A 26,295-nucleotide genomic window follows, 5' to 3' on the forward strand; every position below is an offset into this window, starting at 1 on the left:
AGGGCAGCGAGAAGCGAGCGGACGGCGGCGAGTGCGCGGAGCGGGCGGGAGGGGCCGTTGCGCACCCGGGACCCGCGGCTCGCAGAGCTTCCCAAGGCCGGCCGGAGCAGCCTGGGGCCGAGCCGGGGCAGCCCGGGGCCCGTCTGGGGCAGCATGGGGCCGGTCCGCAGCGCCTGGCTCTGCTCCGCGCTGCTGCTGCTGGCGGCCGTGGCGCCCGAGCCGGGGGGCGCCTGCAGCTGCGCACCCGCGCACCCGCAGCAGCTGCTCTGCGACGCGGCGCTGGGTGAGTGCGGGGTGCGGTGCTGGGACTGCGGGGGCGCGGGAGGGGGCGGCTGCAGGTCCTGCTGCACAGGGGCTACGGGGACGGTGACAGCGGCTCTTGTGCTTTGGCGTCTGTCTGGAGTGTTTTGTGGTCATAAGCCGTGGAAACCACTGTGTTATTTAGTGCCTTGTTTTTCCTTTGAGTAGGAATGGCTTCTGTAACTTAGACTAAGCAGGGGACAATACCAGAGCTTTCAAATAGCTGCTCTTAACAGTTTGTCTAATAAAATATTTGAGGTGTGAGACCACACCTGGAATATTGTGTCCAGTTGTGGCCCCTCAGTTCCAGAAGGACAGGGAACTGCTGGAGAGAGTCCAGCGCAGCCACCAAGATGCTGAAGGGAGTGGAGCATCTCCCGTGTGAGGAAAGGCTGAGGGAGCTGGGGCTCTGGAGCTGGAGAAGAGGAGACTGAGGGGGGACTCGTTCCTGGGGATCAGTATGGAAAGGGGCAGTGTCAGGAGGATGGAGCCAGGCTCTTCTGGGTGACAACCAGTGACAGGACAAGGGGCAATGGCTGCAAACTGGAACACAGGAGGTTCCACTGAAAGATGAGAAGAAACTTGTTCCTGGTGAGGGTGGCAGAGCCTGGCCCAGGCTGCCCAGGGAGGCTGTGGAGTCTCCTTCTCTGCAGACATTCAAACCCGCCTGGACACCTTCCTGTGGAACCTCAGCTGGGTGTTCCTGCTCCATGGGGGATTGCACTGGATGAGCTTTACAGGGCCCTTCAACCCCTGACATTCTGAGAGTCTGTGTAAATATATCTGCTATCTGTAAACTACACATATAGATATTTTTAATAGCATTTTGGGGAAAATAAAACAAAACACAGACTCCCCGGTGATACCATGTTCAAACACTTGATCTTTGTTCTGCTACACTACAATTTCTTTAATGGGTTGTGAGTTTTTTTTTCCATTTTCCAAAAATACTTGAGCAGGAAACTGCATTTTCTGCAGAAAAACTGGCTACAGCAGTTCTATATAAACAGAACTTCCCAATCTTTCGGACTCTTGTGTTTCATGGTATGTTTTCATTGTGTTTCATGATATTTTCAGTGCTCCATCAGCACTGTGGTTGTCAAACAACTTACAGAAAGAAACTAAAGATCTCAAAATTAGACTGCATGGGGATTGGAAAAAGTGACATTTTGCAGGCTTTTGATTTCATTAGCCCAGGCCAAGGCTGGTTCGCTTCCATCTAACGTGAACAGTAAATGTAGAACATGAGTTTCCAAAGTGTCACAAAATTAGCATCTCTATGGGGCAGGCAATACCTTCTGCATACTGATTAATCGCTTTCATCCCCTGACAGAAAATCTTTGTAGCCATGACAAACTCCCAGCTCTGTTTGTGGCCGTCAGTTAAATTGGTTTTTAATCTGGCTGCATTAAGCAATCTTTTTCTTCAAGTTACCTACACCAGGCGTTAGAACTTGGGGTTGTTTGCGGTGTGAAAGAAAATAGAAACTGTGCTACCAGGAGCTTGACCATAGATGTGTACGTTGAACTGTCACGGTCTGCTGCATTCTCACATAGCAGCAAGTGGCAGTTGTTCAACAGGCTTAATGTAGGGATATTTCTAAATAAACCATTTCACAGTATAGAGCAAACTCAGAACATCCATTAAGAGCCATCTTCCTTAGGGAAGCCATTCTGGCCATTCTTATTACATAATAAGATATACTCCATCCTTAAATACATTTTACAAATGGTAGATATATGCTACTTTTAATCTATGTTTGAATACTGAAGTTCGTAAAATAAAACTGCTTCATATTTGGACTTGATGCTCAAGCTTTCACTTCTATAAATATCCCTATTTACGTAAACTGCACCTTTTGGCTACGGAATGTTTGTATCAAGGATTCCTTTGTTTATCGTTTAAAAATAGAATTTATACATACTATAAAATGATACATATGGATATTTGTTTATATAAGTACATACATGAAGATTTGTAATTCAATATCAACATTTTCATACTTCCAAAATATTGATAAAGAAAGAAAGGGACGGCTGTTCAGGCACCAGAACCTATGGGAGTTGAATGCTAATCAGCTGTTTGCTCAGACTGTTCAGTTTTTTTCAGTTATTTTTAAGCACGCCCGCTCTGTACCCACAAGCACACTGAAGTATTTCCTTACAGAATAAACCCCTGGCAAATCTTCATAAAAAAAGACAAGAGAAATCAGGCCGTGCCTCTAAATTCCGCAGCAAAGTAAAAACGGAGGCAAAGGCTCAGGGCTCGCGGAGCTGCCAGCCGCTGTATGCCCTGGAGTTACTGCTTTATTCCTCAGGTTCCCCATGCATCTGTAACGTCCTCTGGGATCGCTGGTGATTTGGGTGCAAAGGGAGGTGGAGGGGGTTCCATCAACAGGTGTTACTTGAGCCACTAACCGAATATGTGAGGCCACAAAACCTCAGCGTTTGAGATACCCCAGGAAAAAACAAGTAGAGACCTTAATGAAGTTTGGGACCGGCTCTTTTCACTCTTGTTCACATGATCTGTGCGGTAGGAGGCTTTGGGGGTTCCCCTGTGTCTCAGTGCTCGCAGTGACCCCATGGTAAGAGCAGGCTGTGTGCCAGCCCTGGGGCTGCGGGGCGCTGACAGAACTGAGCCCGGGCCGACGGCAGCCCCAGGTGTTTGTTCCACTGGACACGGCAGGGACAGCAGGATTCCCTGCCAGGAACCACGCGTGCCACACCGGTCCTGCCACCCACCTGGGCTCCATCCGGTCACCTTCCCGTGTGCCCTTCAGGGGGGCTGATTTTGAACAAATCTGAGCAGTTTTCATTAGCTTCTCTGTAGTTTTAAATTTCACTTCCAAGAGGTAAATCCTCATTTGTAAGCAGTGCCTGGCACCATGCAGGTACACACCTTTGATACAAAACGGGAAGCAGATGCACTCCCTTTGTCTTCTAGTGGGCTGAGGCTGTCCCGCCACCTGCCCTGCTCATGGGGACTATGCTGTCCCCAGGGGCCATGGAGATGGGAGGTTCGTTAAGGGAATGACCTATTAGGGAGCAGTGTAGGGGAAAGGGAGCTGGGGGTCCTGGGGACAGCAGGGTGACCATGAGCCAGCACTGGGCCCTTGTGGCCAGGAAGGCCAACGGTACCTGGGGTGGGTTAGAAGGGGGTGGTCAGTAGGTCAGAGAGGTTCTCCTGCCCCTCTGCTCTGCCCTGGGGAGACCACACCTGGAATATTGTGTCCAGTTGTGGCCCCTCAGTTCCAGAAGGACAGGGAGAGAGAGTCCAGCACTGGACGAGCTTTCCAGGTCCCTTCCACCCCTGACATGCTGTGACTCTGTGAAGCAGCAGTTCCATGCACTGTTCATCACCTGCCCTGCAGCAGAACACAGGAGGCTTCTCCTCCCAGAAACACCTTGTGCTGCGGTTCTGCTGTTCCACCTTTCCTGGTCAATACTGAGGCACCACAGCTTATGCTGGTATCAGAAAATTCCTCTGATAACAGCTCTTTTGGAGAGAACCACAGTTGCGACCGAGTTTATCAGTGTCGAGAGAAGAGATCTCCCTATTGCCACTGACTTTGGTCTCCCTGGACTCAATTCTAAACCAATGCTCACAGCAAATTAGACAATCTGTAGAGAGAAATGGTATATGTGGGGAGGACGGATTGTGTTCTGAAGGCTGTCATACTGGTTTTCCCCCTTAGGTATAGGCAAGGTTATTTTTGGGGCAGTACAACAACTACATAAATACTCTGCATTTCCGAGCTATGTAACAGCAGTGCCCTATCTTTAAAGTTAGATTCTTTCTGACTTAAACTGTCTTATGGTGGTTGTTTTTTCTTAAACATACATCAAAATGATGTTTTTACTGAATATTGGGCACCAAGATCAATGACTAACAGAATTTCATTACAAAGAAATATATAATATAGCATCAGAGAATAGTTCCATGGCTTTGGAGGAGAGTGGCACATTTCAGAGCAGGATGGGAGCTCTACAGCTGGAGCTTGGCAGCATTTTCAGCCTGTTAAAGTCTCCTCAGATCGCTGAGATCAGGCATTGTAAAGATGTGCCAGATTATATATAAAATTTTAATCACATTTAAAAATAACGGTAAAAAATTTTATTTAAATACACCAGAATTAAGTTCTCAAAGTCAGCTCCTCTGGGGTAAAATTAAAATATGCTATTTCTTTATTGCTGAGTTTCATATTGAAACTTTCATGGCTCAGTATCCCACGATTTTTCCTCTCTGCAATATAATATCTAGTTTTGTTCTGGAATGGATTAAATTGTACATTATTAGACTGGGAAGTAACTTTACCTGATGGGGAAAATCAGCATTGGAGAATGCATTAGAAGTGTAGACAGCACTTCTTCTAAGTTAGGGGAGGGAATTTTCTCAGCAACAATTGTCAATGCAATTCTAGCAACGAAGGGCCGGACTTGTGCTGCTGCGGGTGTCTCTGGAGCAGCGGGCAAAGCACGGCGCCTCGGCTTGGGTCTTGCAGGAGTTAGCACACAAAGGAAGTTGTGAGGCTGCGTTAGTGCCATGGAGAGAGCAGGCTGCCAGGACCTTAATTATATTAACCCGTGAATCATCTTAAAACCACTTAGAAATCATACTGATCTCAAAAGTACTGCTACTCGTATTTGTAGGTTTAATGCTGAAAACGGGGTAATTCCCTCAGCCCCGCGTCCTCAGAAAGTGGCTGAGAAAGCTCAGTTCCTGTCCTGCTCTGCAGAGCCCACGAGTGTCCAGAGCACAGTGTGGGAACCATCGACGTCAGACCCTTCCCCACGTCCCCTTCTTCTGATATGACCAACATCAACTTCATTAACAAAGAATACTGAAAAATACACATTTTACCCCTAACTCACATTTCAACACGCTCATAAGTGACATAAGTACCAAAGCCACCTTTCGCCTGTTTTAGCTGTATCGTGTCCTGCCGAGGGCAGGTATACAGAAGTGGACAGGTTTCTTTAAGTATGAAAGAATTACATAGTAATTTTTCTTCCTTGCCTGTCATGCATACTTTTATACACATTAGCAGTGTTTGATGCACTTAGAGTAAAGCTCTTACCAAAGAAAAAATACCTGCAACCCTGCAAAGGCCCATCACTGGTACGAATGCCTGATTATTAGAATTTATCATTGCAGTACACGTTTCTTGGCATCGTAGCCTGAAACATCTAAATGCTTTCAGAAGTACAGAACGGGGCTGCACCGGCTGCAGCCGTGGTGCCATTGATGACGAGTTACAGCCACGTGTGTCTGTACCTGTCTTTGCTGAACGTTGTGCTCGGCAAGCGCTGCCATGGCAATCGCAGTTTGAGTCCTTCCGTTCGCAGGTGCAATTGAGAACGTGTTGGTGAAACATCATCCTAGGATAAAGACTGAATTTCCTATTTGGGAGTAGGAAATATTAACTGAATCAGATCTACAAATAATCCTGTATCTACCTCAGGTCCTAAGGCAGCAGCAAACACTTTGAGACCTTCCTTCCAAACTCCATGTCCAGTCTGTCTCCTAAGGTGCTTTCCACGTGTGAGGCTCAGCTTGTGCTGCCCGCAGCTCGCGGCAGTCGCGGTCGCTCTGCTGCAGGTACCGCTGCTCAGAACCCCGCCGTTTGAGCACGAAAACGGGGCTCGGGCTGCAAAAACGCAGTCGCTCTCGTCCCCTGTGCTCGCCCAGCTCTTCGTGGCAGGGTTCCCAACAGCTTCAACGCGGAGCTGTGAAACGAGGCGGCGGCGTGACAGCCAACAACGGGACGGGACTCTAGGGAGAGAAACGCGCTGAGCACAACACTCCTGTCAATCAGAACGTAGTTGACAACCAGCAAATAATTAAGCGTTTTGAAAAAAAACCAGTATTGTGTAGTAAAATGAAAACTCAGAAGAATTACGCAGGCTGCCTGATGCGGAGGTAACTCAGTAACGCTGACTTGCGGCTCAGCACGTTATAAATGCAGGATGGGGAAATCAGGACCTGTTACTTTTCTTTACAGTGCTAAGAAACTAAAAGCCCGTGATTTCAAAACCAACGTTCTGCACACACTGTGTGGAAAACAAAACGCGAGCTTAGAAACAGAGATTAAATAACATAAAACACAGAACATGAAACGCTGCCAAACTCTTAATCCCATTAATGGGCCGACTTTAATCCCTAACTTTCTCATTAAAAAGTATCTGGGCACCGAGGGTTTTTCCGCGCGGAGGAGGGGGAGCGCAGCTATGAATGGAAATCCACAATAACATCACGTATGTTGTTCTGCAGACTTCGGAGGATAAAGAGAGCGTTATTCTGCAGCTGAAATGGGGCAGATGTTGATTACTAGTCAAATGATGTGGTATTTGAGGCTTGTGAAGTACGGAGAAATATTTCTGGTAACATGAGTAGCAGCTGTAAAAACAGTGCAGAAAAATAAAACTGACCTGGAACATTAGGAAATCGTGCTATTTTTTAGGTAATATTTAAGTTAAAAGAATACCACGCATCTGTTAAAAATACACTCACCTCTTCTTTTTGAAACTTCATAAAATCAAGATTTGGAAACCTCAATCTCATAAACTGAATGTATTCTAATTAAAAAACCAAACCACACAAACAACCGCCTAATCTGGTTTAACAAGGGAGCCAAAGCTGATCGACTCTTGCCTTCAACACAAGGAATTTTTGCATCTGGAGCCAGAAACACACAGAGATCCACAAAGTCCTGCCCTCCCCGGGCCCTAATGAGCCTGCGCACGGCGTCCTGCACCCGAGAGCCGCCCCCAAAAAATAATACAGTGCAAACCAATATCCAGAGCAAACGGTGATAAAATAACCCTTGGTATCTGTTGTATCGACTCCAGAGGCGTTCAAGGGGTTTCTCAAGAAGGTGAGTTGTTGGAATGCAGTAGTTTTTTTCCTGAATAAAAAATGCCTTGAATAACAGTGGATGATGAAATATCCTAATTTATCATCTAGAAAAGAAATTTCAATGGAATTCTTTCAGCCCAAGTGTTAAAACTTTAAGGCTTTGATTTTTCAGTCACTTGGTGTGGTTTCTATCTCACCACATCCACCTTCTCGTGCAGCTGAAGCGCCACCAAGACTGAGCAGTGCCGTTCTATACGTTGCCTTCTGTAGAATAAAGGAAAAAGGCTGATTTTGTTACGGTGACATTCTTCAGCAAGCTCTGTGGTTACAGATCCAAAACACTCGTGTCCAAATAGTCCATTAAGTTCCACTATTTTTCTTTCTTGTGATTTCAGAAAGTGTGGCTCAGTTAATTACTGTGCCGGAGATATAGTTATTTTACAGATGGCTATAAGTGTTTATTGATAAAACACCAGAAAACTAAAATACAAAGCAAGACAAAGAAAATTGGCTCTACATGCTAATTAGCACGAGCATCTTTAGCATGGAAGATTCCTTGACTTTGGGTCTAGGAAGCGTGATCATGTAGAGTTAAGAAATTCATGGTGCAGACACAGAGGAAAAGTTTTTCAGACTCAGTATTGGGCCAGTTTTGCTCTTTGTCAGGTGTTTAAAGATGATTCAATAGCATCTTGATGGGTTCTCAAGAGAGGTAAGGAAGTATATGTATGTATAAAAGGCTGATCCGTCATCTCAGCAGATACCCTGGTGCAATGATCTCTCTCTCTGTTGAAGGCTGGAACAATTAAAAGGTCACAGATAACTCAGAAATCCAAACTGCAAACGAACGCAGCCTTCGCTATGTTGTAAGCATCAAAAGCAAAAAGCGTGTGGAAAACCCACACTGTAGGGCTGTGCCAACCACACAAAGGCTGCCAGATCGATTCCCGAAGCCGCACGTTGTTCTCTCCCACCACCAAACTGGTTGCTATTGGCAATCATTTGGCAGCAGCCCTGTGGGAACCCGGGGGTCGTCTCTGGTCTCCCACAAACATTACACAGCCCATTTTGACAAAACGCACCAGTTTTCATTCAGCACCCAGACTCAACTTCAACCTCCCCCTCACCCCACACAAGATCTGGAGTCTTCGGTATAAGAAGAAATATGTGAATACTCTGAAACTATTTTTCAGAGGTGAAGACAGTATCCAGCAAATATTGATTAAAAAACCCCATACAAACCAACAAACACACCAAAGAACGACAACGAAAGCAACAATTGATGGTAAAGCATTTGGACACCCACGGCAGAAGTGGTCTCCAGATGACTGGAAGTGCTTGGCATAGAAAGAATTATGGCCATTGTAAACCATATATATATGTAACAGAAGAACAGAATTAAACAGACGTAGTTTGCACTAAAAGGACAGCACCTACACTACACGGATGCCAAATTGTTCTTTAGAGAAGTTAACAATGGGTGCAGTAATGAACAGAGGATGAAGGGTATTCCAGTAAATTCGTAACAACCAGATCCTGAAATATCACACACCAATTTGAGTCAGTTTGCAAAAGCGGATGTTGGCTGTGAGCGTAACTTGGGTATAGAGACACGGATTTATGTGCCTCCACGCTGAAAGCCAAATAAGCGACGCAATCAAAAGTCATTTTTGAGAACAGGGAGTGCAGAGCTTTTTGCCTGCAGTACAGGTCATCCCAGCTCAACCTACGTGAAATGAAGTTACAGCACTAGCAAAGCCTGTGTCTGGACCCAGAGCAGAGAAAAATGAAGAAAATTAAAAATGGGAACAGGAAGAAAAAAAAGGCATTTTAATGAGACTGTAGTTGGCAAATCCTTCAGCATAAACAGAGAAACCAGAATACTTGCTGTTAAGGGACTTGCTTTGAAAAGATCTTAAACATTTCAGATTAAGGGCAGCTCATTAGGCCATGACATTATTCTCCTGGAACTTGCACTTGATGGCATTACTCAATACTTAGTTTCGTTAAAGTGCAAGTGACATAAGGATTTGCACAACGTCTCAGCAGATCCAGGGATATGCATGTTCTGTAAGTGAGCGGGACGTGGGTGCTCAGGACCCGCACACAGCACAGCCAGCCAGAGCATCCCCGCCGATCCTTTTGGATGCTATTTCTAAGTCTCTAAAATAATCTGCTTTAAAAATATCAGGGTGTATGTAAAGCTACATGTTAGGTATTTAATTACTTATTTTAAAACATTATGTTGATGTCAGTCAAGCAATAACTTTTGCCTTCTTTTGGACAAACTGCCTTCTTTTGGCAGCGTTACCCATACCTGTGAGTCTAGCCCAAATTTACAGTGATCGTTTTATGCTGTTAATATTTCTTCCTTTCATATGTATTTTGAGAAATTATAATTCTTTCCGTATATAGGCATACGAATACATATTGAATGCATATTTAGGCAAGTGAATTTGCTTTCTCCACTGGTGAAACTCCCAGCTTTACACTAAGCAGATGCAGCAAGGGGCGTTCAGCTGCCAATGGGCAGCGTTGCGCAGGGAATGGCTGGTGAGTGTGGTGGGAGTGACACTTCTACAACCTCTCGTACACTTCAGAGGCTTCATAAGCAACACAAATCAGCGGCCAACGCACACTATTTTATGTTGAAAGCTACTCAAGGTATCTATTCTATCTTTTCTATCCTGTGCAGTATTGCTTGCAAGTGGGGTCATTAATTTTTGCCTGCTGCGACAAATTCTGTGCAGATTCCTCTTCCTTTCCGTGGTTGAGATCGTTCTCCCTGCCTGCTGACTCTTTTAGCTCTCCCCAAGGAAACTGAGGCACACCGAATGTCTAGTTTCCAGTCTAAAGATTTGTTTTTTCTTTGGTCATAAACCCGTACCCATGGAACCCAAGTATTCACATGTGCTCCTCTGGCAGCTCTGCCGTGCCACTTGTCAGTGTTCTTCAAGAGACCAAGAGCCTGTAAGACTGAGCACACTATACTGGCTATAGTATCTATAGCATCTACACCCAAACACGGTGAATGAAGCAGTGTGTCTATACCCTATATTCAGAGGTATTCATCTTGGAATTCCAGCATTATTTTACTGTAATTTGAGTTTAGGTGAATATGGTAGATGAGGCCAGTTCTGCTCACAAACTCTGAGTTAGTTGGCTTTCCTGAACCTCCACCTGGAGCAGCTCTCTGGTGATAAGGAGGACTGAATTAGTCCCTCCTGTGATTTCAAGCTGCTGCTTCTCTCCAGTCTCATCCTGAACCCACTGAATTAACTCACTCCCAAAACTGAAGATGGGCACTGCTGCAAATCTCATTACCAGATTTGCCCCCATTCTTCTCTTACAAATACAAAATACTTTAAATGTCTATACTACAAGGAGGGCTGCTCCTGGATTGTGCTGGTCACTGATAGAGAGTGACAGGGTATGAATAAACACCTTTCTTTCTTAACTCTGTGGGCAGCACTCTGCAAATAATCACCTCTCCTTCAGCTGCACGTGTTTGTTAACAGGGAACTCCTGGCTTAGTTTAGTCCTGGCTGTCCCGCAAGCTGTGGCACTTCCGACACCGTACTGCAGTCTCTAGTTATTTCAAAGTAGCTTATCCCAATATATAAATGAACTTCACCATCAATAATGTCATTGATTAGTTAATGCATCAGTTCTGAAAAGCTGTCCTTATGATACTGCAAAACAATTAAAGGCAAATAAATTTAAGAAAGTCTTCCATAGTTCATTTAAACAAGGAGTGGATTTTCTTAAAAAAAAGACAGGCATATATTTATCAGCTCATTCTGATACTGTACAGTCTTGGCCATAAATGAGGCTCCTATTGTTGGGCTGATGTTGGGATCAGAGCGATCTTCTACAAATCTCCACACGATACTTGATTTGCCCACACCAGTCACTGGGTGTAAAGTATTAGCGCGGTTCACTATGAACTGATTTTCTGACACACCCAACAAAGTAGGAAGATGAGCCCCATTTCATAGTGAGGGTTACAAAAAGAGCATAAACACAGTTTTACAAGGGTTTCAGAAGCAGCTCCTCCCCGCTCTGCAATGAACAATGGCGATCTCAGACTGGAGGGAAACAATACAAGTAGATCTATTAATATCATCACTATCATCACAGGGCCAGCAAAAGCCCTTTCACACCGCAGCCCGGCATGGCCTGCAAATCCAGGGGCATTTCTGGTGTTTCCTGGTCTACTCTGCAATATTTTAGATCACTGGACCTAAAACTTGACCTTCAACCGAGCAACTGGGGCTGTGTTGTGTGGCACGTTCTGCTGAAGGCCTGCAGCGCTGTACACACCCCGGACACACCACAGCCACCGTCACTTGCGCCCCGGGCAGAACAACCGAGCTGGGAGGCGAGGGCAGGGGAGCAGTGCTATTTCCTTCCCTTGGACATGTAAAATAGCGCCAAAGTGTTTGCAGTGAGGCAAAATCCTGAAGAGCAAACCTCTTCGCTAAACTCTTTTGAGAAAAAATAATATATATATGTAGGCTTTTGATTAAAAAAAAAAACAAACCCTCCACAGAAAACAAGAATTTTGGCCAAGAAGAATCTTTGAATGGAACCGTCGAGTTTTGAAGAACCCGAGGTGGGTGCGGGTGGTGCTCCCGCAGTGCTCGCTGTGGAATTTCCCCCCCACACCCCGGGTCCGACGCTGCAGAACCGGAGATGTTTGGGTAGCAAGGTGAAGAGACTGCACCCCAAGGATGAAAATAGCTGTGACAGATAGAAGCTTTAGGTAATCTTACAGGAGAAGGGTGAGCAGAAACAGCTGCATATTGTGTATGTGAATGCCTTCATGTTTATATCTATATATATTTATGTTATGTGTCCGTAGTTTTGCTTTATTTGATACTACACACTGACTGATATGTAATTTCAGAAAAACACTTTGTTTTCTAGTTTTGCCCATTTGGATGCTTTCTCTATCCGTTCCCATAAATATTTGGGATGCCACCCTCAAGCCTTCCACGCAGCGATAAACTCCGGTTTAGATCCCTCTCCTTGTGCCACTTTTTCCTTGTCCGCACAAGAGCAACAGGATCTGGCAATGGTTTGATTGAAGTGTCAGACATGAAAGAGACGGGTAGAAATAAGTGCTCAAAAATCACTCCTATTTTAGGAAAGTGAAAGGGATAAACGGAGGCAAATATAAGAAAAAAGAAGGAGCTGCGTGAGGCATTACTGCAACCTCGGTCGTAACTTTTTAGCAACGTAGATCTTTCTATTCCTGTCAACACACTCATAGCTTTTTAAGTCTCATTTCAAGGTTTTTGTAGCAAAGCTGATTTGTGCAATATGAAATGATCTTTCTTGATTTCTGAAGAGCAAACCTGTTCAAAGTGCTGAAGGTGCCATTTCTGCCCAGGTACCTGTGCTGTGGCTGGTACAGTCGGGCTGAGCTGGAGGCCACAGCCCCACCACAGGTTCTTCCCCAAGGTGCCTGTTTGGTGGACGTTGCTGCTCCTGGTTGTGATCTCAGGTGTCAAACGGGATCTCATCACCTGGGCCCGTCAGGACTCGTGGCTTTATTAACGAGGGCTAACGCCACGGAGCAGGAACGTTCAGCAGAAAGGACGGGGCGCAGTCAGAGGCCTCCCTCTGCGTTCGGGCAGCTCCTCTGTTTGATGCCGTGTCCATGCTGGAGGACACGTTTCTAAAAGTTCAACGTGGCCACAGAGGTGCCTAAAAGGAGATAAATCTCCAGGCAAACTGGGACACACGCAGAACACGCTGCTCTGTGCAAGGGCCTCAGATCTATTGCAAGGCTAAGGGACAGGATTTAGCCCCTGTTTTTACAAAAACCAGCTAAGGCATCCCAGCCTAGACAGCCCTGCCCTTCTCTTCATTAACTTACCTATCGCTCAAGACTGGAGCTCATTAACGGAGTTTTGCTTTAAGCTGCAACTCCCTAACCAAAAATATATGAATTAATGAGTCGTACGTCTTACATAGTTTATCACTGATACAATGGAAACTCCAGTGCAGCTAATATTCCAAACTGGATGCATCCACCGTGATAATAATCTATAAACGTCTTTTGATTCTAGACAACAGTGAAATATTTTTCTTCTGATAGAAATCTTACTCCAGAGACAAAAGTACTGAACTAAACCCAACTTAAGTGAAACAACAGTTTAATAATAGTTTGTATTTCTCACAGTAATGTGACCTTAACACACCTGACATTATTCAGGATGCGGCTTGAGGGTTTTCAGAGTCCAAACAGATGAAGAAGAGATCTTCAGAGCTCCCAGTGTCTGCCTCTCTATCTATCCATCTTCAAGATTTATGCTTTTTCTAGCAATATTTTTATTTTTCTTATATTTGATCTATTTTAGGTTTCTATATTTAAAATAAGAATACACACAAGAAATTATAATTTCTTGTTCTTTTGTCCAGTAATATCTGAAATATTTTCCTATGCAGTATTTGTGGTTATACAGTTGCTGATGTCTAACAGATACTGGGGAAAGAAGATTTCATTTATTCATCACTGTCTGCCTTCTCCCTTATTGTTTATTTCTTAGGATAATAAAGTTAATCTGGAGAAGTCATTTTTTTTCCATTTTTGAAGGAGTAATCAAGTCGATTGCTTTTGTTGAGTCAAGTTGCCTGTCTTCAAGCAACAGTACTGTGGCCAACAGGTTACGGAAAAAGGCTAAACAGCATCATCTTAAAACTTGTATAATACTACCTCAAATAGTATCATAAAGAATGTATTATTTAATAATACTAACTTGTAACAATGAGAGTAATTCATCACTGAACAGTTTTCCCTTTGTCAGTGCCTCAGAAATAGCTCAGAGTCTACTGCTTTCAGAGAACAAGGGAATTTCAGTGGACAAAGCGCAGGGATTTACTTTATTCTGATTCCATCGGTATCTGTGACATGGAACAGCCTTCAGTTCACCGCTCCGTTCTCTGTCTGCTGTGAAAAAGATGGTTGTATTTCACTGCATAGCTCACGATCTAACGGCAGTGCATTTCTTTTAAAGAGGCCTCTAGCAGAAGTAGTTCTTCATGTTCATGAAAATCTCTATCACACAGGGTGATGGTACAGTTTATTTACAAGTAAATAATTAGCATAGCTAATTATAGAGAGAGATCACCCAGGAAAGATGCAGTTAATGTCTAACTTCCCACCATTATTGTATATAAACAGTTTTACATTGTGTAAAACCCTGGACTATCTAAACACAACTATATCCCACTTTATACTCAGTTCTGTCCTTCACCCAGTTCAAAATTACCTTCTGTTGATGTAGAAATGCTTGCGAGATGTTTATTATTATTCAGAAAAGAAAGAATAAAAATGTTCTCAGCACGTTTCCAACACTGCGTGTCCAACAGCCGAGCTGATGGACTCGACGGACCCTTGTCCTGCGACACCTGCAGCACCAGGACACGTGCAGCTGGCACAGGCGGCAATGGGGCGGAGCGGCCAGAGCCCAGAGCTCCCGGAGCCCAGAGCTCCCAGTGCAGCTCCAGTTCAGGGGCTCTGAGCACATGAACCACCCCCCAGCCACCTGAGATAGCGCGCACCCACAAACTGGGGATGGAAGTTCACATTTGAGAAAAGCACCATGAGTTACGAGTTCTGCGGAAACAGGGGTGGTCAGTAGGTCAGAGAGGTTCTCCTGCCCCTCTGCTCTGCCCTGGGGAGGCCACACCTGGAATATTGTGTCCAGTTGTGGCCCCTCAGTTCCAGAAGGACAGGGAACTGCTGGAGAGAGTCCAGCGCAGCCACCAAGATGCTGGAGGGAGTGGAGCATCTCCCGTGTGAGGAAAGGCTGAGGGAGCTGGGGCTCTGGAGCTGGAGAAGAGGAGACTGAGGGGGGACTCATTCCTGGGGATCAATATGGAAAGGGGCAGTGTCAGGAGGATGGAGCCAGGCTCTTCTGGGTGACAACCAGTGACAGGACAAGGGGCAATGGCTGCAAACTGGAACACAGGAGGTTCCACTGAAAGATGAGAAGAAACTTTTTCCTGGTGAGGGTGGCAGAGCCTGGCCCAGGCTGCCCAGGGAGGCTGTGGAGTCTCCTTCTGTGCAGACATTCAAACCCGCCTGGACACCTTCCTGTGGAACCTCAGCTGGGTGTTCCTGCTCCATGGGGGGATTGCACTGGATGAGCTTTACAGGTCCCTTCCAATCCCCGACATCCTGGGATTCTGTGAAATGCCACATCCTACTACTGGAACGCGAGAGGGAATGTCTTTTGAAAAACAGTATGTGTTTTTAATGCGGGGTGAACTGGAGGCAGGCGGAGATATTGGCACTAGAATCCGCAGGCTGTGCCTATGTATTTCATATATGCAAATTCCTCATATAAGTGACAGATAAAATGCCATTATTACACTCAACAAGCAGAGGTTGTTCTCAGTCAGGCCCAGAGCAGCCAAGCCAGCCACGGGGCACTGGAAACCTTTCCTAGGGGTGGGGCAATGAGCAGGAATCCGAGGTGGAACCGCCCTCGGAACCACGGGTGAGGACAGGGAGATGGCCCGGCCCAGGAATGCTGCGTCAGCAAGTGCTTGTGGTTAAAAACAGAAGCAACCACACGAATCAGAGGGTTCAGGAGACAGCCTGACGGCACTGACTGAAAAAAAATACATTAAAACACAGAAAAAAGCAAACCAAGAAGGATTAAAAGGCCCCAGAAGATCTGTGTGCACTTGAATCTGGTTTCAGGAGAACAGAAAAGTAAAACCCAAATAAATGAAGATTCAGACATCCTGTAACAATAAAACTTCCTTGTCATTAAGGAAAAATTAAAAAGAAAACTCTCAATTTGGTCTTCCTTCGCCATCTGGAAGCTTTCACTTAAACAAACGAATGAAACACAGACAACATAAAAGTAGTTTTCATTTTCTTCTACACACCCAGCAAGAGATCTCTTAATGCCAAAGCCCAGAATGTTGTACGTTGAGCCTGGAGACCCTGTGAGCTATCACTGATCACCTCTAATGCTCCTCTCAGACGCTAACAAGCAGAATTTAATACAAATATGAGTAATGTTTCAACATTAAACACAAGGGGAAAAGTAGTTTTAATTATCCTACAAATGTCTGCATTGAGTGGGCAGGAAAGCATACTCTGCCTAAACCCCGCGCGATGGTATGTGTATGGAGAACAGTGGAGCTAGCTCCCAACGGCTGCCTCAGCCCTCGCCTTCCGTATCCAATGGACTGTTTGACGAGAAAACCTCTTTTTAGGTGATAACAATGCAAAGGAAAGCAATGCAAAACAAACCGACATGATTCTAATTTGACCTTTCCAGCAGTATAATACACAGATCCATAGCACTCTTCATCTGGAATTAGATCAAAGCACGTAAGAAGCACTGTTAATTTGTGGGAACACGGCGCATCTGCAGATGATTAAAGAGATGCTGCCACTTTCCATATGAAATGAGGAATTTGCTCTTCATACTTAAAAGAACTCTTTCCTTCCAACCCAGCCCGTAAGTCTAAAATGCTCCTTTAAAAGAGTTTAAAAGGCTCGGGAGGAGGGAGCATTGCCAAAAGATAGAGGACTCAAGCTTTGAAGCTGCAAGCATCTGCATCGTGTGGATTATTAGATCTAGTTTGCCCTGCTAATAAGTGAGGGAGTGAGAATTGCCCATTATTCGATGGGACTGACCTCTATTTGGCTGCAAAGAAAATTACAATCTGGCTTTCTTATTCCTTTTCTTTAGACAGAATGTTTCAAGGTCAATCTATCAAAGAAAAGTTTTGGCCATGTACCATATGCTTAGAATCCTGTTCTCCCCCATGCCTGACAGTCCCAGCGTGTTTTAAACCGCATATACAAGGGAGATGCCTCAAACACACAGATAGGACAATAAACCATTTCTTCTTTCATAAAACCTCGTACTTTCCTTCTTCAAGTAATAGAAAATAACTGTGTCAAAAGATGAAGTAATAAATTGATACAGCTTAACACAACTCGACATGTTGTGTTAAGAAAAATGCTATAATCTATAGTCTCAGAAAAGCATATGAAAGATTATTCTCATCTTGTCTTTTGATTTCACCCACCAAATTGACGCTTCAGTCTTGCCTGGCACGGTCTCTCAGACTTCAAGTCTGTGTCACTGATCGCCAGTTCTTCTCTCATCAACAGGAGCGTCCCTTGCCTTTGCTCACTGATTATAATGAAGTCCTTCAAAGATTTTGGTGAACAGTTTCTGTGACAACTGAGTGGTAACTCAGATTTCCAGATTCATGGAAATTCAGATGTATATCATAGGTAGCCCACTTTATTTTCAGGAGTTTCCTCAATCTAGTGTTCTTATAGAAACAAGTCTTAAAATCTACTTCTAGCTAAAGTGTAAGAACAATGCTGAAATCTATCAACATGATTTTTGCAATTTCTTGTAAAATCAGACATATGCTTATTTGCACTTAAATGTTTTCCTCTATTACAGCAATTCGAGCAAAAATATCCAGCGAAAAGGTGGTTCCTGCCAGTGATGATCCTCTTGATAGCCACAAACTGATCCGGTATGAAATCAAACAAATAAAGGTACATGGAATCCCTTAGCTATTTTGAAGTTCAGTGCTGATAACCTATGTATGTGACTACAATTTAGCCCTAAATGCTTGCAGGTGGAAAAGGCTCCGGCTGCCTCCACAGTTAGACCCAGGTGAACTACACGGAATAAATCAAACTAGGGAAAAAAGAGAGAAAGAAAACTGTTCTGACGTTTATGAGTTGCTTGCTAAATAACTGTACTTAACAAAAGCTGTCGTTACTCGCAATTGCGTTATGAAGACTATGAAAACATAGTTCAGTCTGTGAACGGTGTTCAGTTCATGTGCTGGTTCTGGCGGATGCTCCAGCACCTGTGTTAGTTACTCCATGGTATCGCAGCTCTGAGTGGACAGTGCAAACCATGCACACAGGAAAGCACTGCCAGCTGAAATAGCCAGGACTTTGGTTATAAGTGGATAGAGATCTTTGCAGAAACAAGAGACCTTCCCTGATGCGCATCCAAACAAAAATCCCATTGCATGAATGCTGTTAGGAGCGCAAAGTGGGAGCACCCAAAAATACTGTCACTCGGAATCGCACGGGATTTTTCCATTATTTGTTCAGCTCCAATAAGGAGGTGATCATTAATGTACCTCAAAAAGACATGTCCTGACCCTGCCCAAGCCGCCACCAAAATCCCTCTGATGTAGAAAAGAGCATGACCTACCTGTTCCGGGAATACACTAAAGCCAGGTAGTCCCTTTCAGTTAAAATGTGTGAGCATTGCTGGGGTGTTTTGTTTGATTGGTTTGGTTAGTTAAGTTTTCTAGGTGGTTTTATCTCTCACTTTTCATAGAAGATTATTTTATATTATTTGCATTGATTTGTATTACTACATTTATTGGGAACACTTAAGCAGATTATTATGAACAGCTACGTGCTTTCAGAAACAATGTAGATGAGCTCAAAGGGGTCTTACTAAGAAAAATCTGCGTTAAACAAGAATATCTCAAAGCGCTCCCGAGGATGGTTGTCACCCGTGACCCCTGATACGGCTTCACAGCAATTGCAGCAAGCCAGTTCTTTCCACTTTGCTAAAACAAACCCCCAAACTTGTCACCATCTGTCACTTTCTGTCTTCTTAAAATATTAAGGGTCTTTTCAAATGTTTCTTTACAGAAATACATATAGAAATACTAGAGCAATTCTCTTTCCTCCCACTAGCACTTCAATTGTCTTCAGTACTTCAGTAACTGTATAGAAATGCAAATCATCTTATAGTTCAGGACAAAAGAGAAGACTGAGAAGTCTGGTCTGTGTTGTCATTTTCAGTCTGTCATCCCGCTGTTCAGCGACAGCCCACGGAAATCTCTGAAACACCTTCAGACAGGGGGGCTGCTCTGGAGTTTCACCCAAATTTTCCTAAGTGAAGGCATCAGTGCCAGATCTTCATTTAATTCCATTAAGGCAACTCAGCTGGTACTGGGCAGAGCAGAGAGCTTTATTTTCCAATCAGAGATGCTCTACATCATTAGATAAAGACCAATGGGTCCTAACAGCCCCAGCTCCAGGTTCTTGCTCCTGGGCAGCAGGGAGCTGAGCGGAGCCGAGCTCACCCTGGCTCCGCAAACACCACAACAGCGTCTTTGTCTGGAACCTCTGCAACACAGCAGCTTCTGCCAGCTGTGGGTCTTCTGCGGGCTGGCTGGTGAATCGTCAGTCCGTGAAGGCAACTGCGCCGCACCTGCTGAACTGAACAGGAGCTGGCAAAGAGTGATGTAACCTGTTTATTCTAAAGATACGACTGACAGTGGGCACATGAGTAAAAATTGAACAGGGCTGGGTATACTGAAAAATTAATGAGAAATACTTTTAAATTAACAGAAGTTTGAAAGTGTTATGGGTCCATGTTAAGTCACAAAAGTGAAGAGAGTGATGGATTTTAAATAGCTCATGCTTGTCAACATTTGCTAAGTGCAAAATAATCCAATAAAATAATATGGTGGTGTATAAAATCAGTGAGATTTGGCCAGCTGAGTGGAGCAGGCCAATCCCCAGGCTGCCCACCAAGGGCTGGCCACACCGAGCCCACCAACGTTTAAAATAATCTAAGTCAGCATACGTCAAATGGCAGAATGGTCTCTTTGCACTGGTTTTGCCTTTCTTCTCTCTGACTGATTTCTCATGTTGTAAATGTGATGACCAGCAGTTATGATAAAGGGAACAGTCCTCTCAGAGTTGGCTTGGCATGTTAAGAAGCTGTAAGTTTTTCCAGTTACTGTTATTTTCTTTTATTGCAATACTTACAGCGTTATACTAAAGAGAAAAGAAAATATGCGATTTATATGCAATTTAATATTCATCTTCCTAACATTATTCTTATTGACTTGGTTATCCTGCTTACTCTGAGGAGCCACCCAAGAATTAAAACAGTGCCATTAGCTTTCGTGACACTGTCCTATATTATCAGAGCAGTAAAGTAAGGCCAGAGATACTACTGTCATACATGGAATCAGCACATTTTACCTAATTAAACTGGTATAAGTGAAATTGCTTAATATTTTCTACAGAAGCTGCATGGATGGAAACCTAATGAAAAGATTAGACTTTATTTACAGGACAGTGGGGTCTCCTCGCAGTGGGAATAAGAGGTATTAAAGCTAAATACAGCGATATCTCCACTTTCCAGTGGCGTACGCAGTTCTAAAGCTAGAGAAGAGTCTACTGCGGAAAGCTAAGAAAACAAGCCATGGTATCGTTGAAAAGGTTTAGAGAACAAAAAGAAGAATGTAGTTATTGTTACAGGAACATGCCCGAGACACTGCAGGTAATACAGATAGTCTTAAAGAAGTGTTGTGGAATCTCGAAGCGATAGCTCTGCAGTGGTCTCAGCGACGCTGCTCAGGACGGGACAGGATGGATGCAGACGTGAGAGTCGGGCTCACATCTCTCTGTTCTCCAACCCCCACATCCTCTTTTTCTACCTCCATGAGGTCATTCCAGAACCTCAAATGCACATGGAACACACCGCAGTGCAGGACTGAATCAGGTCAGAGGGTAAAAACGCAAATAATGCAATAATGTAAAAACAAACCAACCCCCAAAAAACAAACACCAAACTTACTTAAATATTAACTCTATCTCCGTTATAAGTTGCCATGGATATTTATATCTTTTTTTTAATATCGAAATCCATGTGTGTTGTCTGCAGAATGCCTGTGAAGGTAACTTAGCTCAGGTGAGGGGACATTAGAAGCTGTCCCTGCTGTTCGCTGGGAGCAGGCACTGGTGTCCAGCCCGTTCTCTGCTCCTCCTCCTCACCCGTGTGTGGGGCTGACTGACCCAATAATCTTACCTAGTAACACCTCACGCATTTTCATCATTATATGCATTTTCTATTATTTTCACTGCTGCTTTGTACAGGATACTGGATTGTTTAGGTTTGGTTTGGGTTTTCTACTAACTATTTCAAATACACACACGATATTTTTGAATCAGAATCCCAGTGCCAACAGCTTTGGCCTTTTCTATTCCATCAATTTTCCTTCAGGAAAATCAATGCGTTGTACGAGCTGGATCCCATTTTCCAACAGATGTTTGAGAAGGTCGCATTGGGCAAAATTCCGGCCATGGCAAACCAGCTTGCTTTAATGACAGAACACAAGAACAAGGTTCTTAGCATGTGTCACGTCCTCAGAGATACACCCCATTACAGTGGTCAAGACCAGATCTCCTGTATTCATATACTGAGAAACTTCTGCATCTCACAACGCTGCAGCACCGTGTTTGAGATAATGCTGTCTGCGTTAAAGGGAAGATGGTAGAGTAGAATATTAAGTGAAGAGAAAGCCTTAAAGATCCATTAAAAACACTGAAGAAGCAAATCTAAGCCCCTCTAATTTAAAGAAACTAAGACCTAATTTCCTTCTAAACATAATGGACACATTTCATTTAGTGCAGAGAAGGGGTGTAATTGGTGTTTTCTCATATAAGAGGTGCACCACAAATTCCTTTCAGCTGTTGTTTGCAACTGCTTTCACATGGTTGTTTTCCAGTGCTGACTTTCTGTTTCTGATCATTTTCAGATGTTTAAAGGATTTGAGAAGCTCAAGGATGTGCAGTATGTCTATACCCCTTATGATTCGTCTCTCTGTGGAGTGAAACTAGAAGCTAACAACAAAAAACAGTATCTTTTGACAGGTAAAATACGACAAAACAAGCGTACCTATAAAACCAGAAGTAACTGCTTAGATTGGCTTTGCAAAAATGTGCCAGCCCTTGTTAAAAAGTAATGTATTTATGTACACTCTAATTAATACAAACACAATTAAATGTACAAATGACGTAAAGCTGTAATTATACAGTGATCTTACATGTTTTCCATCCTTGAAGATCTTGAAGCACTTTCAAAGAAAGTCGAAGTCAGTAACCATGTCATCACTACATAGGAAGTTTGCCATTACTATTTCTTTAAAAACAACAGCACTGATTTCCCCAGAAACACAAACATGTTTACTGAGCCAACAGCTGCCTGTGTGTGTGTGGATTTGGGGCTCTAAGTAATCTCAGATGTTCCTACAGAGCCCTGCAATCTAGTTTAACCTACTACTGCACTGACCTGTACCTGTCCCTTGCTGGCAGATGATCGGCATCTTTGGAAAAATATCCTTCTTAAATCTTTAACATTATTCAGCTTGCAATCAGCAGAGCAGTTCTCTAATTGCATTTATTGAAAAAGTGTGAAATATTACTAATTTGGTGCGATTAGTTAAAAACTTCAGATATTCTTGTGATTTGTTTCTATATTTAGAACGGAGTTTTATTTACTTGCCTTTTTTTAAAATTATTTTTCATGCTGCAGGCCAAATTTTAAGTGATGGCAAAGTCCTCATCCATTTATGCAACTACATTGAACCATGGGATGATTTATCCTTGTCTCAAAAGAAGAGTCTTAATCAGAGATATCAAATGGGCTGTGGCTGCAAAGTGAGTATAGAAAAACACTAACGGAATCCCAGGATGTCAGGGGTTGAAGGGCCCTGGAAAGCTCATCCAGTGCAATCCCCCCATGGAGCAGGAACACCCAGCTGAGGTTCCACAGGAAGGTGTCCAGGCGGGTTTGAATGTCTGCAGAGAAGGAGACTCCACAACCTCCCTGGGCAGCCTGGGCCAGGCTCTGACACCCTCACCGGGAAGAAGTTTCTTCTCATCTTTCAGTGGAACCTCCTGTGTTCCAGTTTGCACCCATTGCCCCTTGTCCTGTCACTGGTTGTCACCCAGAAGAGCCTGGCTCCATCCTCCTGACACTGCCCCTTTCCATACTGATCCCCAGGAATGAGTCCCCCCTCAGTCTCCTCTTCTCCAGCTCCAGAGCCCCAGCTCCCTCAGCCTTTCCTCACACGGGAGATGCTCCACTCCCTTCAGCATCTTGGTGGCTGCGCTGGACTCTCTCCAGCAGTTCCCTGTCCTTCTGGAACTGAGGGGCCACAGCTGGACACAATATTCCAGGTGTGGTCTCCCCAGGGCAGAGCAGAGGGGCAGGAGAACCTCTCTGACCTACTGACCACCCCCTTCTAACCCACCCCAGGTACCATTGGCTTCCTGGCCACAAGGGCCCAGTGCTGGCTCATGGTCACCCTGCTGTCCCCAGGACCCCCAGGTCCCTTTCGCCTACACTGCTCTCCAGCAGCTCATTCCCCAACTCATACTGTTGGAGCCCACCTTACAGGCACTAGTGGTTGTCACCGGCAGGAACTGTTCTCTTATATTTGATATTATCTGAGAATAAACACCACTTTTAAAGAGACCTGCAACAAACTGAATTAATGTACTGTTTCACGTTTAGATTACAACCTGTTACATGGTGCCCTGCTCAATCACGGCCCCCAACGAGTGCCTGTGGACGGACTGGCTGATGGAGCGGAGGCTGTATGGGCACCAGGCCAAGCACTACGCCTGCATCAAGAGGAGCGACGGCACCTGCAGCTGGTACCGGGGCGGCCCTCCCCCCGAGAAAGAGTTCATCGACATCAGCGAACCCTAAATCATCGCTTCCTAAAAAGCCTTGGAGTCTAATTCCACCCAACACCGCACGCTCACAGCTTCCAACTGCCATCATCTAATCTACCCGTTGCTTAGAAACGAAACCAAATTGTCCTGTACAGTTAAAGCACGAGTCCGCGGAGCTGGCGCTGGCGCAGGATGAGGAACAGCCCTCCTGGAGGTAGCTCCTCTGTACACTTACGCTTTGGACAGAGAGGCTCGAGCTGGGAATGCTCCTCTGTGTCCTCTAAGGCATAACCAGTGTCCCTTTTACCAATAGGAATGTACGAGAACAAAAGAATTGCCAGAGTTTTGTCCCCTATTTGTGTTAACCTACAGATTAAGAGAGCCCCATGTTTTATTCCAGATCTCCCTGATGAACTACAGAATGTTTTATAGAACTGGTTTTTTCTATATGAAAGTCTTCTGATACAAAAGAATTATTGTACAGTGTATTTGTAAAGGATTACGACAACGTCCTCTATAAAAAAAAAAAAGATTCAAAAAGTCCCTGTTTCTCCTTATGTGTTGAAACAAGTTGAACGCTTCTGTGATGGAACAATCTGTGCTCCGTATTCTGTACATTACTCATGTCATGGCTTTGTTAGCTACAGAGTGAAGTTAATACAGAATGAAGTTAAGAACCAGCCTTGATAATCAAAATCCTCTTCCCCAGGTCAGTCCCCTCCGGCCTAGCTGTGCCTCATTGAAGGAAAAGGCAGATCTACTAATGCTTCAGCACTAGCAGCACCAATAACGCCAGGCCAGCCCTGCCGTGTTCCAGGCTCCGTGCGGGTCCCCGCGGCAGCGGCAGTACTGGTAGCGCCTCTGAACGCGTGGGGAGGTCATCGTGTTCCAGCGCTGCTAGAAGCCTTGGCTTGAGCAACTCTCGTAAAAATACATGCAATAGACACTGAGTAACTTGCGCTGCAAGTCATTTCGAAAAAGCTCTCAACTATTTGACCACATTTAATAGATTAAATTTACATTAATGATTTTTCATTCATCAAGACCTGTTGTACTCTGTCATAATGAATCTGGCAACTCATGAACTTATACTAGGCAAGTGTCACAACATATTTTGCCTTTTAGTTTTTTAGTGTCTTCTATGAATTGATTACTGTAGTTAGTAACTAATCTCCCGCATATTTAAGTTTACAAAAGTAACTCAGTTCACAGTGGTAAAACTTCAAAATAATTTCAGTAAATGCCAAAGTTTAGACAGACGTCCAGCTGCTCGTGTTCTAGAAACTGGACGAGAACCATCACGCAGGACATGAACCTGGAATTGCTGCCATTTCTGACTTACTTTACTCTCTCCACTTTTCTTGATTTGGTGTCTTTCACTTCATTTCCTCACATGAGGATTTAGAAGAGGCGGCAGATTTGGGCAGTCCCGTTCTTCTGGTGAGATCACGTCGAGTTAAAGGTTTCACACCATTGCGTTTCTGGTTCCTGCTCGGCACCGTGTGACGTTTCCCTCGGGAACCAGCGCTGGTGTGTGGGTTCATGGATCGCTCCAAGGGCCCAGCTTTCCCCATGGTTCCTGTACATTGAGTCCTTATAAAATCACCAGCACATGAACTGGCAAACATCTGTAAATCTTTAAGAGTCCAGGCATCAGTAGTTCAACGAAGTGGTATTTTGGACATAAAATCCAGCATGTCCCATTTATAAATGATTTTTGTAACATGTTTTGTTCGTGTTTCTAATGTTTATTCTGACAATTGCATGAATCCATGTTTAGAGGACAGACAACGGCGGCTTTGAAAACACTCTTGTGAGAATGAATATTCTTTTTGTCTCTTTTTTTTCGTGGCTAAACTTACACAATGCCAAGAAGTGCAAATGGCGCAAGGCCAACAGGAAGGCATGCCATTAGGCATTCGAGGAATATATATATATATATATATATATATATATATATATATATTTATATTTATATCCACTGTAAATCAGTTTTCCTGATTGACACCACATATTTGTGCTGCCAAATGTAAAGCCTGGCTCATTTTCTGCTTTGCTGAAGACAAACAAAAAATTACCTACCAATAATCTGGACCACAGACTTATTATGCCTGCTTAGATAAATGAAATTAAAAACTACATCTCTTGCAAAAAGGAACTGATATTGCAGAGCCAATATTGCCAGTGACTGTCAGTGCTGTGCGTTTATCTTAGTACAGAAAGACTTGAAGCCCGGGCCCCATTTCCTGGTGTGAAACCAAAGGCGCTGGTGGAGCAGCCTGCGGGAGCCCCCACCCACGCCACGGAGCACACGGGCAGTGCTGTGCAACCCACGGACACTGCAGCGCTTGCTTCCAAATCCATTTTGATGAAACAGTGTCTTTTGAATAGCGCGCTGCAGCAAACAGATGTCTTCTCCTTTTAACTCAACATAGTTCCGTTTCTATTTCAGATTTCTAGTAAGTAGACCTTAAGTAACTCAGCTCAGATTGCCTTTTTATGTTCCTTGTAAAAACGTTTTCTTTGATATTTATGAACAGACTGTAACACGAATTGTATGCCAGAATTAGTTTAAAAAGCCAGTTATCTTTGACCTGCCATAAAATACCCCGTGTGAGGCGTTCGGA

The 26,295-nt window shown here is 44.3% G+C and overlaps 2 protein-coding genes across 3 annotated transcripts in view; one reads left to right on the forward strand and one right to left on the reverse strand.

Annotated features, from left to right (window-relative positions):
* On the forward strand, positions 1–26,142 carry TIMP4 (TIMP metallopeptidase inhibitor 4). The gene is made up of 5 exons (XM_065845915.2): positions 1–283; positions 17,613–17,710; positions 21,745–21,859; positions 22,521–22,645; positions 23,505–26,142. Exons 1-5 carry the CDS (start codon positions 154–156, stop codon positions 23,700–23,702), a joined length of 666 nt encoding a protein of 221 aa, XP_065701987.1. The 5' UTR covers positions 1–153; the 3' UTR covers positions 23,703–26,142.
* The window catches only part of SYN2 (synapsin II), a 177,505-nt gene that overhangs the window by 57,123 nt on the left and 94,087 nt on the right, over positions 1–26,295 (reverse strand). The gene's annotated exons all lie outside the window — the stretch shown is intronic.

The sequence above is a fragment of the Patagioenas fasciata genome, chromosome 10, assembly GCF_037038585.1.
Source record: "Patagioenas fasciata isolate bPatFas1 chromosome 10, bPatFas1.hap1, whole genome shotgun sequence".
Taxonomy (NCBI): Eukaryota; Metazoa; Chordata; class Aves; order Columbiformes; family Columbidae; genus Patagioenas; species Patagioenas fasciata.

What these genes read in the sequence shown, in the direction of transcription:
- TIMP4 (XM_065845915.2), top strand. Translation starts at nt 154, where the DNA reads ATGGGGCCGGTCCGCAGCGCCTGGCTCTGCTCCGCGCTGCTGCTGCTG. An exon ending in GCTCTGCGACGCGGCGCTGG is followed by an intron (nt 284 to 17,612) that starts GTGAGTGCGGGG and finishes CCTCTATTACAG; the next exon opens with CAATTCGAGCAAAAATATCC. An exon ending in AAATGGGCTGTGGCTGCAAA is followed by an intron (nt 22,646 to 23,504) that starts GTGAGTATAGAA and finishes TTTCACGTTTAG; the next exon opens with ATTACAACCTGTTACATGGT.